Source organism: Equus przewalskii, chromosome 3 (assembly GCF_037783145.1).
Source record: "Equus przewalskii isolate Varuska chromosome 3, EquPr2, whole genome shotgun sequence".
Lineage (NCBI taxonomy): Eukaryota > Metazoa > Chordata > Mammalia > Perissodactyla > Equidae > Equus > Equus przewalskii.
In genome coordinates, this window is record NC_091833.1 from 114,225,817 (window position 1) to 114,253,364 (window position 27,548).

Below are 27,548 nucleotides of genomic sequence, written 5' to 3' on the forward strand. Positions count from 1 at the left end.
CTCAGCAGCCTGGGGGCAGGCGCAGCCGTGGTTTTCAAACACTCACCCTGGATGGCGAATCTGAGATCCCCATGGGCTGAGGCCCCCTCCCTGTGCCCAAAGCCCATGCAGTGGGGCAGAAAGAGCAGAGCCAACAGCTCAGACGGGATCAGGAGCCGCGCAGGGCCCCCCTAGATGCTGGGTGGTCCGGGGCTGGTAACTGACCTCACTGCAAAGGCGGACAGAGGCCTTGCTCTCCCCACCGCTCCGCTCCGGCCTCACGGGCAAGCGTGCGCCCCAAGCCCAGGCGGCGTGGGCAGGGGCATGGGCCAGCCTGGACTCCAGCTCTGCCCCTGACACGCCTGCTAACTGTCTGTGCATAAAATGGGGTAATGGGCCCCCAGCCCCTGGTGAGGATGGATGAGGTAACTCAGTGAAACACGGAGGAAAGTGCAGGGCTCAGGAATCCCACCTCCGCTGGCTTCTTCTGAGACGGGAGCCCAAGACCAGGGGAGCGGAAGGCACGAGTGGATGATGAACGACTCCCAGAGAAGGGCCACTCTCTCTCCCCAATGCCCACAGGGGCCAGGGAAGAGAGGCAGCCCCTCCTTTGTTCTCAGAGACCCACTCCCTTCGCCGAGCGGGTGCTTTGACACGACACCCACTCTGATCCTGATCCATTGGGGGGGAGGGGGAGAGGGATGGTTCAAGTCCTCTGTGGCCCACACGGGTGCTAACCTCCTTCCTGAAGGTGCAGGATGCAGTGACGGGCTCTGGGGAAGAGGGGCCCCTCCCCACCCAGGCAGAGAGGGTCTTTTTCATCTCAGAGTACCAGGTCCCAGCACCCTGCAAACCACGGCCGGACGGAATGGCCCATGGCTTACATTCTTACATTCCAGAAGGTTCCCTTAACAGGAAAGGGCAGCCCCCTGTCCTGGCTTGCCTCTAGGCAAGTCGCTTCCCCTTTGCTAGGCTCACTTTCGTCATCTGCCTGTGGGACCACGATTCTGGCTGCTCCTGTCCCCCGTTCTCCTCTCCACCTTGGGGAAAGGTTCCTGCCGCATCCCTGTCAATCACAGAGCTCTGCTGTCCTGCCCTGTGGCATGCAGTAATCAACCACGTCCATGCTGATTGGCTCAAAAAGAGAGCACGTGACCGAGGCAAAGCCAATCAGATCCTCCCATGAGGATTCCCCATAGACCCTGGGGGAGTGGCGGGCGGGCTCTGAGGACAGGAAGGGGAACTGTTTGGGGTGGTCATCCGCAGCAGTGAGGGGCGGCCGGCTGCAGCAGGAGGGGATGAGGCCAGTGTGTGAGGCAGAGATGGGAACAGACAGAGAGGGGATGGCCCGTAGACACAGCGTGAGCCCTGGGGTAACCTTGCGGGGAACTTCTCACAACAAGCAGAGGCTTGTCTGACTCCTGCAACCAGAAGATGCTTGGTTGACACCAATCCCTTTGTCCCGGCAGAACAGGCCAAGGAGAGCTTCCCAGAGGAGGTGGCGTTTGGGGTGGGTCTTGGAGGCTCAGCAGGCTTCCTTCAGGTGGGTAACTGGGGTGGGGGGTGCAAGACAGACAACAGCCCGTGCGCGCCAATCACGGGACCATCCACGGCCAACACGGACCCGTGGCCCTGCCAGGAGCTCCGCACACAGGGTCTCGGCCTTGAGACAGCCCTGGGAGGTCACGGTCATGAGAACCGCCTCCCAGGTGAGCAGACGCAGGAGGCCCGGCAGCTCACTCAAGCTCGCAACTGGACAGCGGAGCACAGACCCGAAGTCAAGGGTGTCTGACCCCAAAGCCACTGCCCTTCCCGCCACACCGGGCGCCAGACACCCAACCTGCTACGAGGGTCATCAGACACCCAGCGGCTCTCTGCTGCCAGCTGTGCAAGGGGAGGCGCCAGGCGTCCCATCACCGCAAGACGCACAGTGCAGGCCGCGCCTGTGGGAGTCAGGGGTGCGCTTCGGTTGGCAGGGGTGGGGGTCCTGGGGGCGGTACTCGCTCCTTCCCTGAGCCTCTGAGCTCCTGGAAGGCAGGGACCAGGGTTTATTCACATCAGGGTCCTCCTCCCCTGGGCATACTGGGCTCAGAGGAGCCTCAGGGTGGAGTGGAAGGAGGTGGCACCCTGCATGCCTTCCAGAACGTCAAGAGGCACTGACTGGACACTCCCAAGGCCCCGACGGAGGGGCTCAGGCTGGGCTGAGCCACAGTCCCTCCGCAAGGGGCACTCCGTCCAGTGAGAAGGCAAACAGAGGCCAGGAAAAAACATGTAATAAATGCCAAGACATAGAAGGAAAAGCCAGGAGGCAGGGGGACCAAGGCGGAGAGAACCCTGAGGGCTTTCTGGAGGAGGTGGCCTTGCATCGAGTCAGTACTGCAAGTTGACAGCAGGAGTGAGCCAGGTGCAGCACTGGCAGCGTTCAGGGGGCGGGAGCAGAGCCGAGTGCGGAGGGGGCTGGCAGGGACCCCCAGGGCTGGGGTGGCTGGCACGTACAGCACAGGGCAGCAAGTGGCGGGTGAGAGGCCAGACAGCCGAGCTCCAGGCTGGGCACCCATGAGCCCGGAGGAGCCCGGCAGCTCCTGTCACTGGGAGCCAGGTATCACCTGTCCACGGGCTCCCCCTGGTGGTGACATGGAGGTCGGGCAGGCAGTGGTCACAACCCATGGGGACCCGCCCAACACACACATGCACACACACACACACACACCCCAGTTTGGAATCACATCTGCCAGCAATAACTCCCTCTCCTGATATCCTAAGAGACCCCTCCACCCCGAGACCCGCTGCCAGTGTCCACTGGGGATCCCCCAGTGTGTCAGGGCCTGCAGCTTGCAGGGGTATCTGCGAAGCCCTCTCCTCCCTGGGGTGTCTGGGTCCCTGGGTGCAGGTGCCTGGAGGTGCCCCTCTGACCCACTCTCAGGCCAGCACCTCCGCCCTGGTTTCCTAAGTGTCCTTCAGGGGACCCCCGTGACCACCATCTGGCCCCTGTGGAGAGCACAGCCCAGCTGGGAGACCCCCGCAGGCCAGGGGAGCCTCAGGATGCCCACAGCGTCTCTGGGGGCCCCCAGCCCTGGTCACAGCCTCCGGGTGGCTCCTGCTGGTCCTGTCCTGTGGTTTCCGGTCCCCCTCTCCCCACCCGCCTGCCTGTACAGTCCCAGCATGCCTGGCCCGACACCACACGGGGCCGTAGCACAGACGCTCTCCCACAACCCCAGCGATGCCCGCCACCCTCAGAACCCGGGGAGCGCCCAGCCTGCTCCTGGCCAACACGCGTGACTGATGGGATCCCCGCGGATGGACACACACCCCGTATGACATGAGTCGAAGGCTGCCCGCTCTCCCCCATGCCTCGTCGCCCACTACCCTGGACTGGACGGGACTGCAGGGGAGCGAGGCGACGCCAGACCAGCTGCGACTGTGAAAATGTGATGGGCGCCATTCTGATACACCGGCCGGTGTGGTTCTTCTCCCCACATTGTCTTGTCACCTGGGTCCCTGCGCTGGCCTGTCCCTGTCTACACCCGCCCAGGGCTGAGCTGGGGATGGGGAACAGGAACTCAGATAAGGTTCAGGGCCATTCCCTGGGGGCAGGGTGGTGAGAGGGACTGGACCTGTGGGCCCCCCAGAAGGTGCAGGAGCTGCCGTGTTCCCAGACTCCCTGAGGGTCTGAAGCTGGGCGGCCGCCAGGAAGAGGCGGCTGCAGCCATGACAGTGGGAGGAGGGGGTGGGCAGACCAACCGCTAAAGCCCTCTGCCCCATGTAGGCCCGGGCACCAGGACGCCCCTGACCCTGACCACCTGGGAAGGGGCCGTGTGGTTAGGAACCCCAACCGACAAAAAACGTTGCCACCAGCGCTCAGGAGAATGGGCTCAAACGGCCGGGCCGGCAGGTGTCTGCAGATGCGAGCTCGTTTCTTGTGCTCGAACCCAGAGCTGAGCTGTGCCTGCCACAGGGGAGGGCGGGCCTCCTCCCGAGACCTCGACTCCTCCAGGCCGATGGGTGGCAGAGTCCCCATGTGCATCCCGCCCAGGCCGCAGCCCAGGCCCGCTGGGCAGACGCCCTCCCGTTGGGGTGGGGTCCGAGGTCTGCAGGTTACCTGTCGCTCCCGTTCCAGGCGCACTCGAACTTGTCGAAAATGCAGTCATTCTCGTACAGGGAGCAGAGCTTGCTCCGAAGGTAATCGTGGACCTGCGGGAGAGGGCAGCGCTGAGTGCCGGCCCGCCACCAGGGGGTCTCGCCCAGCCGTGGGCCCTGTGCCCGCCCACTCAGCCCCGCTCATTAGGAAGGGGCCACAGTCTGACACATGGCTGACCCCTGAGTTTTGACCAGAGAGCGGACACAATGACAAAGGGGACTAGATCCTGGCTCCACCCCTCCCCAGCTGTGTGATCCTGGACAAGTGACTTCACCTCTCTGAGCCTCGGTTTCATCACTCTTGAAGTGATGAGTGCATACCTCATGGGCTATCCTGGGATCAGCTGTAGGAGACAGTTTGGTGTAGGGTCATGCCTCGGAGGATAAAATAGTCACCACAAGCACAAGGGTGACCATCATGGAGAAAAGGGAGGAGAAGTCACCTAGGCCTCTGAAGCGAGACCTCGGCAGGCATCACCTGTCCTGTTTTGTGGATGAGGCACGGAGACTCAGAGAGGTTAAGTAACTGGCCCAAGGTCACACAGCTTATGAGTGGAAGACCAGGGCCCTCTCCCAGGGTCACCTGACACCCAGGAGAGATGGGGACACCATGACCTGTATCTGCCCAACTGCTCTGCCTTTACTGCGTGACCCGGGAGAGTCACTTGGCGGCCGAGCCTCGGGTTTCCCGTCTGGAAAAGAGCCACAAGATTCCTCCCTGAGCAGAGCGTGAGGACTCCAGGAGAGGAAGGAAGGACCAAGCACCGTACGGGGCCTTGTGACCCCGACCAACCCTGGAGGGATGGAGAGAATAAACGTCCACCTCCTGCTGGGCAGTGACACAGGCTTCAAACCAAGGGGCAAGTGCAGGGAGGGCAGGGGGAAACAGAGGCTTGTATCCTTTCCTGTCTGGGGATTTCTTATTCATCTTCAAAAAACCCAGCCGTAGGTCGCCTCCTCCGGCAGCCGCCCTGATTGCCCCAGGTGGAGCCGTCTCCTCTCTCTGGCTCTTTCCTCGCAGCATCAGTGCATCTGAGGTTCCCGCCCCTGACTTTCCATGGGTGTGTTGACCCCTTGCCCCCTGGGGCCTTACACGGGGACGTCCTCAGGTCTCAGCCAGGACGCCCCTCCTTGGAGAGGCCTCCCCGCACCACACCCACGAAGCTTGCTCCGCTGCCCTCGGTGGTCCCGCATCCTGTTTTCCCCATGTGTCTCCGAGAAGACCCTGTACTCCTGGGTCTGTTCACGGGGCTGTTCGCAGGCCCACAGACGGTCTCGGCGCCCTGTTCCCCCCACCCGCCCGCTCGCCTGCTTTAAATTCTGTCCAGACACCTCTCTCCCACCGGGACCTCTCCCTGGAGCCCACGCCGGACCGTCCAGCTGCCTAAGGGACAGGCGAGAAGCCCCCAGGCTGCCCACCGCGGAGCCCTGGGCCGTCCACCGCCCCCATCCTTCCCGTACGACGGCCACAAACACCAGCATCCCCTCTGCGCCCCCTGCCTCCCACGCCCCACCTGCAGCCTGTCCGGAACCCAGAGCAACCCGGAGCCCAGCCACCTCTCTCCACGTCCTGGCGGCCGCCCTGCTCCACCACCACCACCCAGCTCACGGCAAACCTCTCCCAACGCTCTCCCTGCGTCTGCCCACGCCCTGCCCCAGTCCAGGCCACAGGCGGCCACAGGGATCCTCTGAAACTGAGCTGGATCACATCACGCCTCTGTGCCAAACCTGCCAGTGCCCACAAGTGGCCCTGGGCTCTGCCCCATCACCTTTCTGACCTCAGGCTCTTCTTCTTTCCCCCTTGCTCACAATGGCTCCTCGCCATTAACCATGTCCCTTGACCACACTAACCATGTCCCTGCCTCAGGGCCTTTGCACTTGCTATTTCCTCCTCCAGGAACACCCTCCTGCCAGATGGCTCATGCCCTTACTTCTCTTAGGCTTCAGCACCCCGATTTTCTCTACCTCAGCCCCTGGTTTGTTTTATTTGTCACAATTTTTATAGCTTATGATCATTTTATTCGTCCATTTGCTTGGTTGCTGGCCATCTTCCCTGCTGGAACGGAAACCCCTTGAGGCAGGATCTACTTGTCTTGTTCCCCAGCAGTTTCCCAGGGGGGTACGCAGGGCCGGGCACATCACAGGAGCTCAATACGTGTTTTACGATGAACCAGTCGGGCTAGAGGCGACAGCCAGACCGGAGACTTGGCTCGTGGCCCTGCAGACGCCCCCGGGCTTAGGGTCTGGAAGAGAAGGCCCAGGAGAGGGTGTGGGCGAGGAGAGGGCGGCCTGAGCCCAGGAGGCTGGGAGGAAGAGGGTGAGACCGAATAAGGCTGAGATGGAGGCAGCACGGTGGGCCTGGGAGGGGGAGGCCGATGAACACGCTCGTGTGAGAGGCTCGGGCCACAGAGGAGACAGGGTGGGGTAAGGGGTTCGGATGGCGGGGCGGCAGACAGGGGCCCCCTGGGGGAGCACAGCCTCCCATCCCCCTCGGGAGCCCCTGGCCCATAGCCACATGAGGCTGAGGTTTCCTGCGTTCCTGTCGTCTGGGACCCTGGAGAGTGAGGCAGCAGCTCCCCTCCCTCGGAGCCCAGGGTCTCAGTGGGCACAGAGCACCTGCGGGGCACGTGCAAGGACTCAGGTGAATGGGGACGGACGGTGCCTGGCTTCATTCCCGCCACAGGCAGACTTTAAGGGGCTCACGAGCAGCCCCTCCTGGTCTGCATTTTTGCATGTGCTCCTTATGTAGTCACAGCAGCCTCACTGATGCACACGTCCAAACACGTGCTCTTCACACCCCTGTGCACTGAGCACCTCCTGCCCTCTGGTGGCAGGGCGAGGAAGAGCATGGGCTCTGGAGAAAGGAAGACGTGAGCACCACCCTAAGGTGGGCTGCTTGCTAGTTCTGTCACCTCAGATACGCCACTGAGCTCAACTTTCTCCTGATCCTCCCCAGGTAGATGGGAGGCTTAGAAAAGGAACAGTGTGCCAAGGAGTTAGCCCAATGCAGCCCTGCAGAGGGCTCGCTCACTCAACCCTCATCCCCACCCCCTTCCCCTGCCCGCCTCAACACAGAGGCCTAAAACTACTCTTTTTCCTGGCCAGGCCATGGACCCACTCTAGCCAATGAGCTCTCAGAAGCCTTCTGAGGAGCATTCTGGAAAAGCTTTGTGCTCCCAATAAAACATGCAACAGACCCAACAGGCATGGCCTTTCACATTTCCTCCAGTTTCCTGCCTGGAATGTAGGCAGAGTGCCTGGAGGTGTAGCAGTCACTTTGCCACCATGAGGTATCACACATAAGGTAGAAAACCAAAGCCCAAATGATGGTGGACTGGATCACAGGAGGAATACTGAGGAGGTCATGGAGCCGCTCGCTATTCCTGGACACCCCCCAACAGACTTCTTGTGGAGGGAGAAAAGCCCCTCTTGGTTTAGACTGCAAGTCAGACAAACACAATCCTGCTGCAGTACACAATTTCTAGCACATAATAGCCAAAAACGTGAGTTATCGTGTTGGCTTTATGTAACTATTATTATTCTAGAATCAACAGGTCAGCCGGGCCAGCAGCCAAGCTCGGGCCTCATGCTCAAGAGCAGTCCCCCTTGCTTTATTGGGGCCCCACCTGCTTTGGGAATCTCCGAAGGCGAGGACCCCTCCCCGAGAAATGCTGGAGTAAACACTGCAGCCGGGTTCAGGATCGAGGGCCTTCGCCGTCACAGGGACGTGAAGGGCTGAGGGCCCAACGGAGGTGGAAACGGGCACGTCCCCGGGCCGACTGTGGGAGGGGCTGGCCCGCTTGCTCCTGCAGCCTGAGCGGGCCTGTGTCCTTCCCGCCCCAATCTCTGGCCTCAGCCACTTCCCGAAGGACAGAGGGGGCCTGGCCCCTCCCCGGGGTGCAGTGTGAGGAGGGGCCAGATGAGGAGCGGGTGGAGGCAGCAGGACCTCCGTGAACACTCACGGCCAACGGAGGGGCCATCGCCAGGAGCGGTGACGGCCCCTCACGAGGCCATCCCGGGGAAGGAGCCCAGCCGAGGGCAGGGCGGGGTGCACCAGGACCGCCCCAGATGTTCCGACGGGCACACGGCTTCTGGGACCACCCCGTCCTCTCCTCTCGGCTCTGCACCCCTTCCCAGTGGGGCCCCCTCTGCCTCTGAGGACACTTCCCTCCCCTGTGGTGGCAGGAGGGAGGAAGGGAAGGGAGGCGTGGGCCCCATGTGGCTCTGAGTCTGTCACCGCCCGGCTGAGAGGCAGCCCTACAGCCTGATCTCTTAGCACCCGGTGCCCCTTCTGCCAAATGGGGCTGACGGCACCCCCTTCGTGGGGGCAGTGAAGAATCGAGGTGACAGGTGTCGTGTGTGACACCCTGTTTGTATCGAATACTTGGTGACATTGTGAGGGCTTGGCTGGGGCCTTTGGTGAGCTGTTTGCCCACTCACCTCTGCACAACCAAATCCTATTCATCCTACAAGGTCTGGCAAATGTCACCTCCTCCAGGAAGCCTCTCTAATCTCTCCAGCTACAGACATAACTGGAAACAGCTTTACAGCAGCCCCATGTTTCTTTCAAGGCTCTGTTTTTTTTAACATCACGTGAATTTTGTTTTCTACCCCCTAACCTATCTGGATGGATCATAACAGAAAAATGAAAGTAATAACGACTTCCCAGGAAGGCGGCCCCTGCTCCATCTATAAGCCGGGCTCGAAAGGCCTGAGCTGAGGATTTAGACAGGTAGTCCCGTCACACTCCTCTTTGTTCCCCAGACTGCAGGCCTGGCACGGCCCTGCCTCGGGGAGGGCTGAGGGGGCGGGGGACACACAGCTCCCTGGAGGCGGCCCAGGCAGGCCCTCTGCCCCCGGCCCAGCTGCCCGGCTGGGGATGAGCTGTTTCATCGCTCGGGACTGTGTCTCCAGCCACAAAATGGGCGTGCGGAAGCCCCCATAGCTGGGGAAGCCCCTCCACGAGTTCCTGGCACAGGGAAGGCAGGTGGGGTCTCCCGCCCGCGCAGGGGCTCCGAGGTTGCCCAGGCCCAGGCCGCCACGCCCACCTGGTAGGTCTCTATGGGCCTCGCCTCCATGTTCAGGTCCCAGACCTTGACCGTGAGGTAATCCCGCGTGAGCATGTACCGCCCGCTGTGGCTGAACTTCACGTCCGACACGGAGGAGATGATTTCCGAGAAGAAGGAGCGGTTGCTGGGGTCCTCGGGCTCTTCGAAGACTGTGGAGACAGAGAGACAACCCCGTCACCAGGCTGCGGCCGGGGCCGGGACCACAGACGACTGTTTCCATCCTGGGCTCACGCTGCACGGTCATTCATTCATTCATCAAACCTGTAACTCAATACCTGTCAGGCATCGGGCCCGAATGGGTCCTCCAAAGAGGGAAGGAAGACCTGGCAATGTTTATTGAGCTTTAACTCTGAGCCAGATGCTGTGGCCTTTCTGTGCATTGCTGCATCTAATCCCCCCATAAAAACACCAAGTTGGTACAACCATTATTCCCATTTTGTAGCCAAGAACACTGCGTGAGAGACGGCGGAAAGCACGCCCACGGTTCAGCACTGGCAGAAACTGGTGGAGTTGGGATTTGAACCCAGAGCTGCCTGGATGTGCTGCACACGACTGCCTCCTACTGGTGATGCCGAACGCCAGGACGGTGAGGCGTCCTGGCCCCCTTGACGTGCTGGACAGCGGCCTGGCCTGGGCTGGGCCCTGCCTGTGGCCCCCGGGGCCCCTGTTCGTGGTGTCCTGGGCACTCATGGCCGAGCCCCATCCACGGGCCCGCTCGGTTCGGCGGCCCCGGGGTCCCAGCAGGATCCGATCTCCCGGCCCAGGTGAAGCTTGCGTGCGTCTGCCCCGCCACCTGCTTTTATCTCGACCAGCTGCTCCCACAGGAAGGTGCTTACAGGTCCTTGAAGACTACAGCTCCCGCCCTGCTGGGCGATCCCAGCCTGGGCCAGGGTGGGCCTCCCACCCGTGTCCCCTCCCCACCACCCCCAAGAAGCAGGCCTTCCTGACGTGTCGAGCTTCCCACGCAGCAGGATAAACTCTCCCCAACTCTTGCCTCTTGCTGGCTGTCCTGCCAGTTTGCCCACTGACACCCTCTCTGGCCCGTCAGGTCCTACGGTGGCCCTGCTGTAGGTGCCGGGTGGGGACTAGGGTCCCCGCTGGCCAAGCATTAGGTCCCTAGGACCTGGGCCATGTGCGCGCCTGGCCATCCAGGGAAGACAGCAGGGCCGTGGGTTGGCAGCCATTTACCAGCCAGTCTGGAAAGACTTAAACATGTGACAACCGGTCCAGCTGTCCCCATGGAAACCAGCCGCGTGGCTGCCCTGCCTGCTGGCCTGTTCTGAGCCTCCAGGCTGGAAACAGGGAGCAGAGAGCTGGGCGCATCTCCCCAGAGGCTCACAAGGGTCCCCTCTCAGCCACGAAGTCCCGTATCCCACCCCCCAGGTCTGTCCCCGCCCTTTACCTCCCACCTGGGACCCCCGCTCTCCCTCTTGTCCAGGGCAGACGCAGTTCTGGGCCCCTGCCATTCCCAGAAACACAAGTTTGCCTTGCTCCCTCTGCAGGGTGGCTGGGAACATTTCATGCTGGTTATCACGTCCTCATCGTGCACAGCGCAGTCATTCATTCATTCTCTCCGTCAGTCAGTCCACACTGAGCGCTCACTGTGGGCCTGTCCAAGGCCCTGGGACGGTACTACTGACAGCCCGGGGACGCCGCAGCGAGTGACGCAAAGCCCCCGGCCTCCTGGAGCCCACATTCTCCCGGCGGAGACAGACAGTAACAGTGCTGGGGGCTGGCCCCGTGGCCAGCTGGTTAAGTTCGCATGCTCTGCTTCGGCGGCCCAGGGTTTCGCCGCTTCGGATCCCAGGTGCAGAAAGGGCACCACACATCAGGCCACGCTCAGGCGGCATCCCACACAGCACAACCAGAGGCACTCACAACTAGAATATACAACTACGTACTGGGGGGGCTTTGGGGAGAAGAAGAAGAAAAAAAAAGAGAAGAAGGGAACCGATGTTAGCTCAGGTGCCAATCTTAAAAAAAAAAACACCTCAGTGCTATGCTACACTGTCAGGCAGTGATGGGTGCTGGAAAGAAAAATACAGCAAGGAAGAGACAGAGAGGGACAGGGTTTGCTGATCTGGACAGATGGGGCCTCTGTGGGAGATGACGAGTGAGCAGAGATCTGAAAAAAGAGCAGAGAGGACAGTGTAGCTGCCAGGAGAGGAGCCCTCCAGGCAGAAGGAGCAGCACGTGCAAAGGCCCTGAGACAGGGATGAGCTGATGGGCATGCAGCTGGAGAAAGGAGTGAGCAAGAGGGATGCAAAGGGCACCCCATGCAGGATGAGGGGTGCAGGTGTTACTGTAGGGAGGTGGCGGCCACTATGGGTCGAGCTGGATGAAATCTAAGTCAAGGGGGCAGGAGTGGGGCTGGAGTCCCCTTCCCAGGCAGGAAGGAAGGTTCCAGCACCAGGAGCCCAGGGCTGCAGAGCAGACCCTCATCTCAGGCCACCAGGCATGGGGACGGAGGGAGACGGTTACGGGGCAAGAAACGGCCCTGGCATTGACTTTCCTGCCTCTGGTTCCCCAAGAATCAGAGCAGGGGGAAGGTAACGGGCCACTCGGTAAGGGCCCCTCTACGAGAAAGGACCTCAGATGCCCCCTCTGAGCTCCGCGGGGATCCTTCCACGGCCTCTGACCAGGGAACCACAGCCAAAGCCCACCCTCCACAGGGACCACCGCCGGCAGCCGGGCGTCCCTCCGTCAAGAAGGGCAAGCTGAAGGGGGAGCAGAAGGAAACGCCGCTCCGTGAGAGGGAGGGTGAGGCTGGGGTCAGAGGGGCTGTGCCCTGGAGACACTGCCGGGCCTGAAGTCCAGGCCCCCCGGGAGGGCGGGCTGCAGGGAGCCGCAGAGCAGACAGGCCACCCCCCGGGCGCAGGCAGGAGCCGCAGCAGACGCGACCCTGCGCTGGAGGAGCCTGGCCCAGAGGGAGCTCAGAGGGTCCCCTGCGGCTCCACCTCGACTCAGTGGACATGGGACCACCGCCTGCCCTTGGCCTTGAGCTGCAGTGGAGGCGGGACACAGAGAGGGCGCTGGAAGCCAAGGGAAGACAGCATCCCACAGGCAACTGGGAGCCAGAGAGACTCGATGGAGGAGCGGGCACGGGGAGGGTGGCGGGATCCTGATCCCCCGGGGTCACCTTTAACCTCTAAAGCCTATGAGTCCTGATTGGTCGCCTCCCATCCTCGTGTCTTGTGCCCTAGGAATAAGTTACGCTGACGCCTTCACTTCAGCGGGTACGAACATTCGGAATTTTTCTTTGTTAAGCCAAAAAAGGATCAACGACATCTCCCTCACCTCCCAGATGCCTGGAGTAAAGAAAAAAAAATTCCATGCTTAATTTCTTACTGGAATGAGAGCACTGAGCTTTGGTGTTCCCTTTAAATGAGCGAGGGCGTAGACCCCACATCTGGGAGGAGCAGGGCGGAGGGTTTGAGAGGAGAGGCACACAGACTCTCAGCAGCCACCTGCTGGCCCCGCACCTGCCCAGGCACCTGGCGGGGACCCTCTGGACCAAACTAGCATTTCGGCCCCCAGGGGTCAGAACAGAAGGTGAGACATTAAACCGTAAAGTGGGGTCGGCCTCTTGCCCCCCAGCTTCGAGGGGGCCCCTGTGCCCCTTGCCCACCTTGCTTTCCTCCGCCAGCCTCCACCTAAACCTCCAGCTGGTCCAGCTCCCTTCGCCCGGCCTGCCGCGTGGGGGTCGGGGAGGCGGACGGGGACCAAATCACAGAGGTGCACCCCCACCGGTGCCACAGCCCTGGGTTGCGACTGCCACCAGCGCCAAGGAGCAGAAACCACAGAGGTCAAAGGCCGACAGGAAGCTCTAATCGATGGTTGAAAACAGAGACACCGAACGGCCCACCACAAGCTCAGTTCTGGTTGCACTTGGCATTTCTGGTGGTTTTTTTTTAAGCCCAAAAGAACCGGAATTACAAAAGATAAATAGGAAGGGATATTAATAAGCCTGAAAAAATTATACCCAAAAGTTCTGATTTTTCTTTTTAAATATTTCTATGAAATTTTGGGCACCATTTTTTGTCAAGACTGCGCAACCTCCTATTCCGTACCAGGGCCTGTCCCCCAGCCACACACACAGCCCGCCCCTGCCCAGGGCATTAATAAGAGATAGGGCTCCCCTGTAATTGATGGAATCACTGAGGACATTTCACAGTAATTGGGAACTCAGCCCAGACCCCCGTCACAGTGACGGGCTCGGGTTCTCCCTCCACCCCCCAATTATTTTAAAGTGGGAGGGCTCTGAATCAGCAGAAATCTCCATCCCGCTTCCTTTTAATGGTCCTGCATAATTAAGGCTCTCATGGCCCTAGGTGGCCCCCTGACAACCACATCCTCCTCTCTGGGTGTCCCACGGCGTCACCGTCACACACAGGGGAGGGCTGAGAAGCGTCCCCGACACACAACACCAGCCAAGGCGAAGCGAGGGGCCCGGGGAGCCCAGCGAGGCCCTGAGGCGCCCGTGCACCCAAGGATAGGGGAGATGAAGCCCAAGGTCGGTGCCAGCCTTCCTCGCCAGCCTCACACGCAGCTCCGACGATGTCCCTCCTCTGCTTAAAGCCCTCCATGGCTCTCAGGGCCCACAGGACCACGGTTCAAGTTCCTACACGTGGCTGACAAGCTCCTTCCTAACCAGCTGCAGCTGGCCTGCTACTCCAGCTTCATACACACCATTCCCCTCCTGCAGCCATACTCCCATCTCCTGTTCCACCAGGGCCCAGGGCCTGGAACACGGAGCCAAGCAAGGCCCCGAGGGCTCCACACTGAACAACCCTCTCTCCAGGTCGCCTTAATGAATGCCTCCGCCCATGTGCCCCAGGCATCTCCCCCACCTTATCCTAGCCCTTCCCTGCCCTGTACCAGGAGCAGAGCAGAGCAAAGCTGTGTGTGACCTCAGGCAAGTCTCTTAACCTCTCTGAGTACAAGCTCCCTCACCTGGAGAACAAGGGGCATAGAACCTCCAGAGGTTAAAGCACCTGGACCAGGGAGGGACTTGGAGTAGCTGCTCAATAAAACTGTGTAGCTACTTTTATTGTTATTTTTTCATAGTGTTTTCTCCCCTGAAATTTCCTTTTCCATTTTTAGCCCTTGTCTTTCCTACCAACTCCTATACATCCTTCAGAACCCCAGCTCAAATACCCTGCCCTCTGTGCATCTTGTTCAGATGATCCAAAGAAATCAAAGTCTCACCATGGCTGCCCACATAGTCACAAGGTGCCCTCTTGTATGGCACCAGCAGGGCTGTATGGTCACCTCATGGGCTGTGAGCTCTTGGGGCAGGGGTCTTGCCTCTGTCATCAGTCATCTTGGCATGCCTGCCCAGCCTGGAGCCTGGCTCAGGGCTCAGCCCTGCTCACAGAGCAGATAGAACCTTCTGGTGCTGCCTGCCGCTGCCGCCTCTCCTCTGTGCCTCTGTGTCCCCCTCAGTGGCATCGGCTGTGGCCCTCTCCCGTCGTCATGTGTGATGGTCTTTCTCTGGGCACGGGTGGGAACTGGGGTTAAACCGAGCAGGCAGAACTGATCAGACGGGGCTGCGGTGAAGGGAGAGCGGCGTCAGAAGGCAGAACTGCGCAGGCTTGAGCCACACACCTGGGGACAGCTGGGCAGGTCAGCGAGCGCTCCGAGGGAAACGGACAGACACACGGAGGTGGGGCTGCAGGTCCTCGGCGGCGGAGAGCACAAGACGAGACGGGCCTGAAGGAGCGGGGATCACGGGGTACGCCCGGTACCTGGCACCACAATGCCACCGCAGGGAGAGGGGCCCCCAGCGTGGCTGCCTTCCTGCCCCTGCCCCTGCCCCCTGCCCCCTGCCCCCTGACCCCGCCCCCTGCCCCCTGCCAGCAGGAAGGCCGAGGCCGTGAGAGTGAGGAGGAACAGAGGGTCACTACAAAGTGGCGGGCGGGGAACACTCACTGCTGAAGAGTCGACAACTGTCACTCTCTGCTTGTAACTGTCCCCGCTCAGCACCATGTGAGGGACCCCATCGGACAAAATGAAATCCCCCCCAACTGCGGGCCCTGGTTCTGCAACATCTGCCCCCACCTCTGTCTTTGCACCTGACAGCCTGCCCCCTTGCCCCATTGAGGCCTGGCTCCCCTGGCCTGCTGCCACTGGGCCCTCACCCCTGCCCTCTGCCCTGCTCCTTCCAGGCTTGCTCTTTTATTCTTTGTGTTTTGTTTGTTGAGGAAGATTGGCCCTGAGCTAACATCCGTGCCCATCTTCCTCTATTTTATACGTGAGTCACCTCCACAGTGTGGTTGACACGTGGAGTAGGTCCGCGCCCAGAACCCAAACCCAAAAACCCAGGCCACCAAAGCGGAGGGTGCGAACTTAACCACTAGGCCACGGGGTTGGCCCCTTTTATTCTTCAAGGCACGGAGATGCCCCCTCTGACCATCATAATTAAGATCCAGCTGCATCAGAGCGCCCGCAGTGCCTGCAGAAACTCCTACTTCAATGCTCCTACTGACTTGTGGGTGGGCCTGCCTGTCTCCTCCCCTCGGCTCTGCAGAGGCAGGTGCCTCCTCTCAGCAGGAAGCCTCAGCCACCCTCGCGCCCCCCCACCCCCACCCCCACCCCATTCAGTCCACCAGCAAAGGAGCGGGCCCACCTTCCGTGTAGACACACGACCTGACCGGTCGCCTTCCCTCCACGGCGCCCGCCCTGCTCGGAGCATCAGCATCGTTCACCTGGGTTAACACGCTGATCTCCCAGCTGGCCCCCACCTCCACCCTCGCCCCACAGGTCAGTCCCCGCTCAGCAGCCAGAGAGATCCTGTTAAAACACAGCCAGGCCAGGTCACTCCCAGATCAAACCCCGCTCTGGCTCCCGTCCTTTCCGAGTAAACCCAAAGCCTTGCCTGGCCTGTAAAGCCTCTTGTTTGGGTCCTCCTCTATCCGTGCCCCTCTCTGGCCCCACCTCCCACCCCGCCTCTCGCTCAGCTCCTGCCACACGGGCCAGGATCCAGCTGCAGGGCCTTTGCACTGGCTGTTCCCTCGGTTGGGGACTTTGTCCAGGCTCCGCCCCTGACATCTGGAGCCTCCCCAGCTGAGGGTGGCTGGGTCTGGTCTGTCTACCCCAGACCCATTACCAGGGGTGAGCCCGGGGAGTCCAGCCTACCCAGCCCCTTTAAATGAACCTGACTCACCCACAGGTCCCATAAGAGGGCTCAGTCCTCAAGGCTTCTGTGAAGATTAGGTGAGAAAGACCACAGGCTGACAGGCATGAGACTACGGGAGCCTCTATCCTGGCTCTACCCAGCTGTGTGAGCTTAGGAAAATATCTTCACCTCTCTGGACCTCAATGTGGTAAACAATAGCGGCCTCTAAAGCCGTCCACATGCTAATCTCCAGAGCCTGTGCGTATGTTACCCCACACGGCAGGAGACTTTGCGGCTGTGATTAAGTTAAGGCTCTCGAGCCACAGAGATGATCCTGGATTCTCAGGGTGGGCCCCCTCTAATCACAAGGCTTCCCACAGACGGACGGAGGAAGGTCACAGGCAGAAGAGGAGAAGGGACCACGGAAGCAGAGGCTGAAGATGCACTTTGAGAGGGAGAAAGAGGCCACGAGCCGAGGGTGGAGGCGACCTCGAGAAGCTGGAAAGACAAGGAAGCAGGTTCCCCGCGAAGCTCCAGACGGAACCCAGCCCTGCGAGACCCGGATTTCAGACTCTGGCCTCCAGCATCGTGAAAGAGTGTATTCGTGTTGTTTCGAGCCACTATGTGTGGCAACTTGTTACAGCAGCCAGAGGAAACCAATGCACTCAGTGTCCTCACCCATAAAATGAATAAAATAGCCCCCCACCACAGGGTGGCTCTGGGGATGGAACAAGACGTAAGCTTAGAATGGCACCTGGCGCGCAGTAGGCACTCGACAAACGTCGACTGTGGACATCACGCCTGCAGCACAGGGACAGCACGGGAGGGGGCCCGCGAGGGGTGGCGACGGTCATCCCCACCTACTCTGCGAGAGCTCAGGGCTCCGTGCTGTTAAAGCAGGAATCGCTGTCTATTTGAGGACTCACTGGGGTGGTTTCCATGGTGACACTGTCACAATGACTAGCAGACAAAAGACCCGGGTTTCTACTGCTTTGGAAAACGACGGAGGCTGTGGGCTGGGCAGCAGCGTGGACCCCTGCCCCCCAGCTCTGCCCGGGACAGGGAGGGGTGGGGGGAGCCACGGAGGTCCTCTGAGCCTCGGTTTCCTCATCTGCCCGATGGCAGATGTAAGCATGCCCTTGTGAGCCGGGACGCTCCTCCCTCAGCGAGCAGGAAGGCGTTAGGAAAATGATGCTCTGGGGGTGTCGCTACTGGCTGTTCCCTAAGGTCTGAGCAGTCACTGGATAAATGGGTAGAAGTGAGACGTGAAGAGGTTCCAATCTCCAGGGTTCTTGCAAAAAATTAGCTCCAATAACAACCATTTGTGCTCTCATTAAAAACAACAACAGCCCGTCTATCGGCAGTCGGCGGCTTAATTTCTCGTGAGAACGACGACACGCGGTCTGGAGGCCGCAGCCTCACGGCTTAGTGACAGCAGATTCAGTGGGGACGGGCGCAGGGCCGCAGAGGCCTCCCACTGGCACTGGAGAGAAGGTTTCTGTGCAGGATATTGAGACTGAGAATGAAAACAAATCCTGGGAGAACCTGAAATACAAAAACTAACTCCAATAGGAAACCCGGAGAAACCAATAGTTTGCTTTACCAAAGATTTATCCACGAATTTACTAAGACTTCATTACACTATTTCAGAAAAAGAGAAAGCGTCCCAGCTCATTTTATAAGAGTACAATAATCTCAATAGAACCGGGCAGAGGGAGTGTAAGCAAACAAAATTAAAGACCGACTTCACCTACAAACATTTATGCCCCAAGTATAATTTCTGCATTTATGCAAAAGTGTCTCAGCCTGAGCCCTGGCCCCCCCCGTGCCCAGCCACCGCCAAAGCCCGTGGTGGTCAGAAGCTGCCGTCCTGCCCTTCACACCTTGGTCCTGCCACTGCCCTAAGGCTGGCATCCTCTGCAGCCCCGGGAGAGGGGCCGAGAAACGCAAACCAAGTTGAGTCGTGGAAAACAAAGTCACAGTTCTTGCACTGGGGTTTTTGGGTTGACTCACGTGCAGCTCGCACACCACCAGCCACACGACAATTCCCTGCCTGGCAGCTATGCCCGGGTGCCCGGGCTCCGCAAGCGTACAGCTGACAGTGGCCCCGGTGGGCGGCTGCTGACTCAGAGCCGGGGGGAATGGGGGCAGATGACATGGTTACAAATGCCCTGGGGGCTCTGACTCCCACCTCCAGCCCCCGGAAAACGTCCTTCACACAGCGTGGGGCACACAGAAGAGCTTCCATCCTCCCTGAATGCCACCCGCCCGCACACACGCGCGTCTCCTGATTCGAGGTTGAGATCCATGGCTAAGATGCAAATCACAGAGAAACGCAGAGAGGAAAACAACAACGGCTTCCTCAGAGCCACTACGCAGGGTGGCCTATTTCTTTCCATCGCTTTCTCTGGTTCCATTTTTTGGTAAAGCAGTCATTGCTGTGCTTTTCCCCCCACGAATGTTATAACCATTTCCCCATGTCATTAAAAACCTCCTGAATCAATATTTTAAATGACTGAGCAACAGTCCTCATACAGACATCACGGTCGTTTACTCGCTTCTGAACTGTGGCCCCTACGAACCAGGATGTACCATGAAGTCCCATCTTTCTTCCTCCCGGTGGGGCTCACGTGGGCCAGGGCTGGACCCGGGAGGAGAGACCAGACTCTTCCCTCTTCCCCACTCCTATTCCACGCCAGGCTGGCCCAGAGCTGCACCTGGACAAACCTCGGGGGCACCTGTGGGTGGGCCCAGGTGGTCGGGGGCAAGGCCCTGTGGGAGGCGGAATAGCGGGCCCCAGAGCTGTCTGCATCCTGACCCGCAGAACCTGTCACTGTGTTCTGTTGCAGGGCAAGGGGGGCACTAAGGTTGCTGACCCCCTGACCATCACATAGGGGGTCATCCTGGATTATCCGGGAGGGCCCCGTGTCATCACGGGGGTCCTTAAAAATGGAAAGAGGAGACAGAGGAGTCAGAGTCAGTGTGAAGCAGCACAAGAAACCCCCGACCGGCCGCTGCTGGCTGTGAAGATGGAGGAAGGGCCCATGAGCCAAGGAATTCGGGCGGCCCCAGAAGCTGGAAAAGACCAGGACATGGATCCTCCCCTTGGTCACCAGAAGGAGCCAGCCCTGCGACATCTGGTGAGACCCACGCCAGACCTCTGAACTGGAAAGGCAAGAGCATCGGTTAGTACTGTTTCAAGCCACTAAGTCTGCAGTCATTTGTTACGGCAGCCCTGGGACACTGAGGCAGCCCCACGCTGCTGGTGTGGGGCCAGGCACAGTCCACACCCACATCCTGGGCATCTTCGTTGGCCCCTGTGCTTCCCATTCGTCCACACACACATGACTCCCACACCTGTACCTCCAGCCGGGACCTCGCCCCTGACTCCAGACATCCGGCCGCCTTCTCGACACCCGTCCTTGGAGCCCAGTGCCATCTCACGCTTACCGCGTCCAAATGTGGCCTGTGGGTCACCGTCCCCCCCCCGGGCCGCCCCTTCCCCAGGGTACCTGTCCCAGGAGGGGGCCTCGCCTTCACCCCACTGCACAAACCAAAGCTCAGAGTCACCCTGGCCCCTATCCCTCTGGGCAAAGCCCCCAGCTCAACCTTCAAAGGACCCCCAGGACGGGGCCCATCCCCCACCTCTGCCGTCCCAGCCTGGGGTCCACCGTCTCTTCTCACATCAACCCCAACAGGGCTCCTCATGCTTCTGCCCCTACACTGACCCCCTGCAGTTTCTCCTTTTCAAATATGCCCCTCATGACCACTCACCCTTGCTCTCAACCCTCCATCAGCGTCTCACTCCCTTAGAAGAAAACCAGGAATCCTTCCCCTCCTACGAGGGCCCTGCATCACCCGCCTTGTGCATCTCTCTGACCTCAGCTCCTGCCGTCCGTCCCCCTTGGTCACTGCGCTCCAGCCACACGGCTGCACTCCCATCTCAGAGCCTTTGCCCCTGCAGTGTCCCCCTTCTAGAACATTCTTCCCCCCGAGATCTGTGTGGCTCACCTCCCTTGGCACCTCAGGGTGTCTGTTCCCCTGTAACCTCTTCATTGAGATGCCCCTAGCCCCCGCTTTTTTGATGGTGGTTCTTGACATCACTCCCGCCATCACATTGCCTAGTTACGGGGTCATCGTCTGTCCATCGTTCCTGCTGCACCCCCAGGCCGGGCACAGGGCCTGGAGCGTAGCAGGTGCGCGATAAACACGGAGGGCGCTCCCGGGGGGCTCAGCCGGGCCCCCTGGAGAAGTTTTAGGGCTTGTGGACGGACAAGAGCAAGGCAAACCCAGACATGGACGTCCTGCCCGATGGTGGACGTGAGGAAGCCCCAGAGAGCGTCCCAAGAAGGTGGACAAACCCGGAGAAGAGCGGTGGGGAGAACACAGGGGACAGAACTGGGCCAAGGGGAGGAGCGGCTGGCGGCTTCAGAGGGTCCTGAGCCGAGTCCCTGGGGGCTGCCCAGGGAAACTGGGCTCCCGAGGGGACGAGTGACCCAGTCCCTCCCAACAGCCCCCGGCCTCCTTCACCAAGACTCTGACAAAGTCCCCTCCAGGGGCCGCCTCACACGACTCATTCATTCCTGCATTCCTTCACTTGTTCATTCAACAAGTGTGTATTCCAGGCACTGCTGTAGGCACCGGGGTCCACGCAGAGATGAACCAGACCAGGTCCCTGCCCTCCCGGGGTGGGGGGCCCTGTCTGTCCCCCTGCTACCCCTGTGACGTCATCTGGGGAGGACACCACGGCCTGATCCTCTGCCTTCGGTGTCTCTGGGGAACGCTGTGGCAGTGTGCAGCCGGCCAGCCACAACCCAGCACCCAGTTGAGGCGTCCCAGAGTCATGGGTTCAAGTCCTGCCCTGCCACTTCCCTGCCTGCGGGGCCATGGGCCCATCCCTGCAGCCTCAGTTTCCTCTCCTGGGCAGGACTCCCTCAGAGCTCACGTGAGGATGAGGTGAGATGGTATGGGGTCAGAGCTTAGCCGGGCGCCTGGCTCGGAGGGTGCATCACTGAGTGTGAGCTGTTGTCACATTGTGTTCCCTTGGACTTTGTTCAGGCCCGGACCTCCATGGTGGCTGGCCCTGTGCTGGGTTCCAGCAAGAGGAGGTGACCTCCAGCTGAGCTGCTGGAGGAGAAGGAGCAGCCCAGAGAAAGTTCTACAGGGTGTGGCCAGTCTGTGAGAGGGAAGCTGTGGGGGCTTTGGGGGCACAGAGGAGGGGCCCGACCCAATGTGGCGGTCAGGGAAGGCTTCCTGGAGGAGGTGACAGCTGAGTGTGGCCCCTCCTTAGCTTCTGCATCTGGGCTCACTCCCTGACCCTCGTCCTAGCCGCCTGAGCCCTGGAAGCTGGGCAGTTCCTGGCTGTGCAGGCACTTGGGGCCAGGGGCAGTGGGTGGCAAGACCCGGATCCTGCTGCCAGCTGGTGCTAAAGCAGCATTCAGCCCACCCCCACCCGGAGCCAGTCCAGGCATCGTCCAGGCCATGCCCACCCACCCCGAGGCTCCCACCCCCGCCGTCTGCGCGGTCCCTGGCTGCGTGAACGCTCACGTTTGGAGTGCTTGTCGCACAGGGCGGCCGCGCGCATGTCGCAGAGGCGCAGGGAGCCCTTGCTGCTGCTGTAGACAAAGAGGTTGCAGTGGTGCGGGTGGAACTCGGATGCCGTGATCACCTCCGTGAGGTCCTCCATGTTGGCTGGCTTGATGTCCACGATGTCTGGGCAGCAGGTCAAGGAAGAGGCGGCGAAGGGAGGGCACCCTCGCTGCTCTGCCTCGGGGCTCGAGCCCCACGGGTCTCCCCGACCTCTCCTGGCCCAGCCATCCACCCCGCGTCTCAGCCGCCCCTCCATTCCCACGACTCTGGGACAAACCCCTGATGCAGAGAGCATCCCCTCCCCGCAAGCTCCGCCCACCTGCATAGCGAAGCACCCACTGGCCACCCCTTCTGGGTGCCCATCCACTGTCCCCACAGGGCTGGACCCATCGCTTCCCTCTGGACCTGCAGCCTCTCCCCAGCTGCCCAGCCCACGTAAAGGGACCTGTGAGGCCTCTCCCCTCCGCCCACCTCCCCCACCAGTGCCGAGCAGAAGCAGGGGCATTCGCTGAGTGCGGGCTACGTGCTGGGCCGGGACGCTCCTACTGAACAATTTCAATTCTCCCCGTCACCCTGTGAATTGTGCCTGGTGCTGAGCAGATGGGCTTCTGTCGGCTCCCCACTACCCCGCTCCACCCCAGCACCCAGCCTTCTGCCCACAGCATCAAGACCCTCCTTTGGGAAAAGGGTCTCTGCTTCTCTGGGTTTCAGCTCTGATCTGTGCCTCCCACCCCCCACTCACAATCAGCATGAGGGATGAGCAAACGGTGCTGGCTGTGCCAGTGGAGGGACCCCAGGACTGGAAATACTGGGTGCAGTACTGTGATCTCTGCTGGGCTGAGGGGTGTGGAGAGGAGGGGCTTGTGTCTGCTGCTGTGACAAAGGGAAACCCTGGGGCCTGAGGGTGGGGCAGACAGCACCAAAGACAGAGTGGAGAGAAAGATCTGGCAGTACCTTTTGAATCCTGGATCAAGCCACACCTGAAGCCATGCCCCCTGGACTGTTAAATACGGGAATCCATTTTCTGTTTGGGGTCAAGAATTTTGTTACTTGCAAAGGAAGTATCCCTGACTGATACATTGGAGCCCAGAGAGGGTAAGCAACTCGTCCAGGGTGACTCAGTAGTGAGTGGTAAGGCTGGATTTGGCCTCATGACCTCCCAGGCTCCAAAGTCTGCTCTTTTCCCATCCATTCCCCGTTGCCTACAACAACAAATTGGAAGCCCTTGGTGCAGCGTTCAAGGCCTGGCATGCCCCGGCCTCTCTACCTTTCTGACTTCAGATCAGTGACCTACTGGTCACTCTGCCCAAAAGGCACTGTCTTTCCCGACAGTGACCCCTTAGCCTCTGGACTCCCCACCTCTGCCTGTGGCTCTCCACAGCCCGCTCCCTCTGATGAAAATGCCCCTTCCTCCCTCTTCATTTGCATGTGGGCCCTGGAGTCAGAGTCCCAGCTCTGCCACCTCCTGGCCCTGTGGTTGTGGGTGAGCTCCCCAGCTCTCCATGCCTCAGTTTCCTCATCTGTCAAATGGGTTAACAGTCCTAACCTCATAGGTTTGCACACTGCCGGACACAGAGCTCAGTGAATGTCAGCTGCAGTTATTATGATTTTTTCTGGAAAATACCAGCTGAAACTCTAAGACCCCTGTGCTGTCAGCCCCCCCAACCCCCCAGCCCAGGCTGCTTCCTCTCTCAATAAGAAAGGGGCACTTCCCGACTTCTGTAAACATGGGAGTATAAAATATCAGAAAAGGTGGTGGAGTCTGTGCACCCGAGGAGGGCTCCGTGCCCACCCTCAAGTCTTGCTTCCCGGAAGCATGTCATTAACCAGAAACTAGAACCACGGAAAGATATCAAGAGAGGGGAAAAGGAGCTATGTCATCGGTGCCTGGACCGGTTTCCCGGAAAACGGTGGTTTTCTGGTACGAGAAGAAGCAGAGATTAAATCACGAAAAATGAGACGAAAGGGTAAGAGACAAAAAGAGCCAAGACTTCTGCGACGCTGAGTCCATCCACACAGACCTCGCAGCCCACCCTTCAGGGCAAGGCCTGCGGGTGCTCTGTGCGAGGTTCTGCCGGCTGCTGGTCGGCTTGAGCCTCTCACCAAACTGCAGAGGGCGTCGGAGGAAAAGGACGTCGTCGATGAACCATCACACGCGTTAGCACAGCGCCTGTTAATGTTCCGCACAAAGGGTTAGGGCCAACAGCAACGGCATCTGCCCACAGAACTCGGGACACGAAAGTCCCAGGAGGCCTGTGGAGACAGACCCTGGTCCCGGATTCACACGGGGGCCGAGGCCAAGCACAGGGCTGTGGCCTTGCCACCTGACTGCAGAGTGTGAGCTTCCTGCTTCCTGCTGAGGGAGACCCCCATAGTGCTGACAGCCCCTGATGGCCTCATGACGGCCACGTCCAACCCCCGCATGGCTGTGCCTGCCTTCTCCACACACTCGTTAGACACCTGTAGAAGGCCACAGCGACTTTTAAAAGAACAGAGAGCTCAACCATGTCTCAGTCCTCTGCAGCACACAACACCTGAGCCATGAGTGGCTGAGGGGCAATGCACGTGGCCTGAAGGCCCCATGTGGAGCTGGGGAGACAGCATCTCCCACGCCTGGGCCCTGCCAACAGCCTGGGACTGCGGTTCCCACCGCCTGCGCATCACTGGCGGACTCTTGTGCTGTTTAAAGGATTCTGGATACAGGGGTGCTGAGGAGAGATGGGTGTGAAACACGGAGGCTTCATTTCCACGTGACCCTAGTGGAGGAAGACAAAACCACAGACGTGGTCAACGTGTCAGGGCCCCCACCAGGCAGGGGCCCCTGAGGCCCAGTGGGCAGTCCCCCACCTCAGGATCCCGGGCCAGAACAGCGTCCTTAGGTGTGTGGCCATCCAACGGGGTCCACAGTCACCTGATCCCGGGATGGCCTCTCCAAGGCCTCCGGGTCAGCTCGCCACAGCACCTGCCCGGTGCCTGCAGCCTGGCTTCTCCCTGGAGCCATCAGGCATGCGAAAGGAATCCGTTACTGAGTGGGGCTGTCCCCACTGGATCCCCTTAGTCACGTCCGAAAGCGGAGGCCTGAAGACAGATTTCTGACCAGGGAAGCAGGTGTGGAAGAAGACCCTTCAGCATGATAATTCTGCCCCAGACAGACAGGGCCAGCACGCCTGGACTCTCCCCCACGTGGCCACGTGCCTGTACACCCTGCAACACTGGGTCCAGCAGTGACCACACACCGTGGCTTTGACTACAGCAGGACCTGTGCTGGGTTGGAAGTTGGGAGCCTTGGGTGGGGCGTCCGGCCTCAGCTCTCTCTGGAATGTTGAGTGTCACATGCAAAAGTCATTTCTATTCCTGAAGCCTCAGTTTCCCCCATTTGCCCAACGAAGGGTTGGGCGTGATCCTGGAGCACCCTTTGATTTCGAGGACTAACCCCGCCATGGCCTCTCCCTTGTTCCGTGATCAGCTGCACAAAGCCTACTTGCAGAAAGGTGATCGACAGGGTTCGCGTGGGGACCTCCCGCCCTCGGGAAGGAGCATAATGAGGCTCATTGATGAGCCCCTCCCCCTGGCAAAGGTGGGTGAATTATTCATGTTCTATTTTTCCATCTAACTGTACTCCACTGTCTGATGGGTTTCGTTTAACTTCCAATAACACCCTGGCAGCTAGGAATGATCCTCCCTACAAGGAAAGCTCCGCAGACCCAGGCAGGAGGGGCAGGAGCAGGTCACGCAGAGAGGATGGAGAGGAGAGAAGGAACCCGCTCCACCCGGCCCCTCGGCTGAGCACACGGTGCTCTCCTCCAGCGCAGTGGGCTGCACGGCGGCTCCCCAAAACACGCGTCCCTATGCTAACCCCAGAGACCGCGAATGTGACCGTATTTGGAACAAGGGCCTTTGCACATACAGTCAAGGATCTCAAGATGAGGCATCTAGGATTAGAATGGGCCTTAAATCCAGTGACTGAGTGCCCTCATAAGGAGGAGGAGATGCCAGTGGCGATGGAGGCAGAGACTGGAGCCATGCAGCTGCAAGGAACACCTGAGGCCGCCAGGGGCTGGGAGAGGCAGGACGCCTCCTCCCCTAGAGCCTTCGGAGGGACCTCAGCCCCGCCCACATTTTGATGGGGAACTTCTGGCCTCTGGAACTGTGAGACAGGAGATTTCTGTTGTTTTAAGCCTCTCGGTTTGTGAAAATTTGTTACAGTGGCCGCGGGAAACTCAGACACCCAGGTTGCCTCCTGGGAGCTGGGCAGTAACAACCTGTGCATAACGCCAGGGCTGTGGACACCTTCCTCCGGCTCCGTCCTGGCCACCTCCTTCTCTGCAGTTCCCTGTGTCAGCACCCCCAGCCCTGAGACGCCAACCCGGGAATCAGGGCAGCGTCCAAACCCTCCCCACTCCCTCCTTCGCCACATTGACCCAGGGTCTTCCACCTGAAGGTCCCTCTGCTCTGCCCGTCAGCCCAGGCCGTCTCTGCCCCGTGGGGCTCCTTGCCTCTGGTCCCCCCCAACCTCAGCCAGAGCGAACTCCCTAAACAGGGGTTGGGTTTCCACTGCGCTGCTTGGTGGCCTCCCCACTGTCCAGAGAAGTCAAACAGCTTGCTGGGCATTCAAGGCCCGTCACGATCACCCTGCCTGCCTGCCTGTCCCCAGCCTCCCCTTGGGCCACTTCTCCCTCCCCCTCCAGCCATGCCCAACAGTGTGAAGTTTCTGGAACACTCCCTGGTGATGGACTCTGGCTGAACACCAAGGCAAGGCTCTACCCATCTGCTCATCCTGGCAGACCTCACCTCCTCGGGATCGCCACGCTGTGTCCATGCCCGTCTCCCGCTCTCAGTGTCAGCTCCAGGGGAGGGACCGTCAGATCCCCCGGCCCCGTCGCACACAGCCTGCCCAGCGCCTGCACTCAGGGTGTTTGCTGCAGGGCTGATGCGCAAATGAGCATCAGAGGAAGAGGCGATTCTCAACCCTTCCTCGTAAACGGTCCTTCCTACTGAGAAACCCTGTCACAGTCATTTGTCCCCCTGCCCCCGGAGTGGAAGGTGGTGACACTACCCTTAGTTTTATTTAGGTGGCTCCTCAGAAGTTCCCAGGGCCAGCGAGCAGCAGAGCTGGCGTCTGAACCAGGGACGCACAACTGTAAATCTAGCTTGGGTTCTTCCTTGTTTCTCTCGCAGCCCTCTGCAGCTGGTACCCCTGCCCCCTAGTGTCCATTCCAGGATGTGACAGGTACCATCCCACCCCAGGGCCTTTGCACTTCCTGTTCCCTCTGCCTGGAGAGCAATTCTCCCAATATCTGCAAGGCTCCCTCCTCTGTGTCCTTCAGATCTCCACCCAGAGTCTCCTGAAGAAAGTGGTCTTCTCCTAGAAACCTCCTTCTCTCCCCAAAATAAACCTCTCTTTCACCTCGCTATATATATATTTTATATTTTTGCAAGCATCAATCATTGTTTATTACCATTGGCTTATTTGTTGACTGTCCGCCTCCTCAGGGACGGCAGGGACTCGTCTGTCTGGATTGCTGCTGCCCCTCCAGGGCCTAGAGGGGGGCCTGGCACACAGTAGGTGCTTGGTGAGCAGCTGCTGAACTGAGTGAACACACCAGCCAGCGTGGGCCCCTCTGATCAGGGCCGGGGAGTGCAGGAAGTTTCAAACC

At 60.0% G+C, this 27,548-nt stretch overlaps 1 protein-coding gene across 2 annotated transcripts in view; it reads right to left on the bottom strand.

Moving 5' to 3' along the window:
- Window positions 1-27,548, bottom strand: part of PPP2R2C (protein phosphatase 2 regulatory subunit Bgamma) — a 141,876-nt gene that overhangs the window by 8,969 nt on the left and 105,359 nt on the right. For both annotated transcript variants that reach the window (XM_070613314.1, XM_070613315.1), the window contains exons 6-8: window positions 21,850-22,014; window positions 9,165-9,334; window positions 4,079-4,170 (exon numbers count right to left, since the gene is read on the bottom strand). In XM_070613314.1, the coding sequence (XP_070469415.1) occupies window positions 4,079-4,170; window positions 9,165-9,334; window positions 21,850-22,014 (427 nt within the window). The remainder of the gene's footprint in view (window positions 1-4,078; window positions 4,171-9,164; window positions 9,335-21,849; window positions 22,015-27,548) is intronic.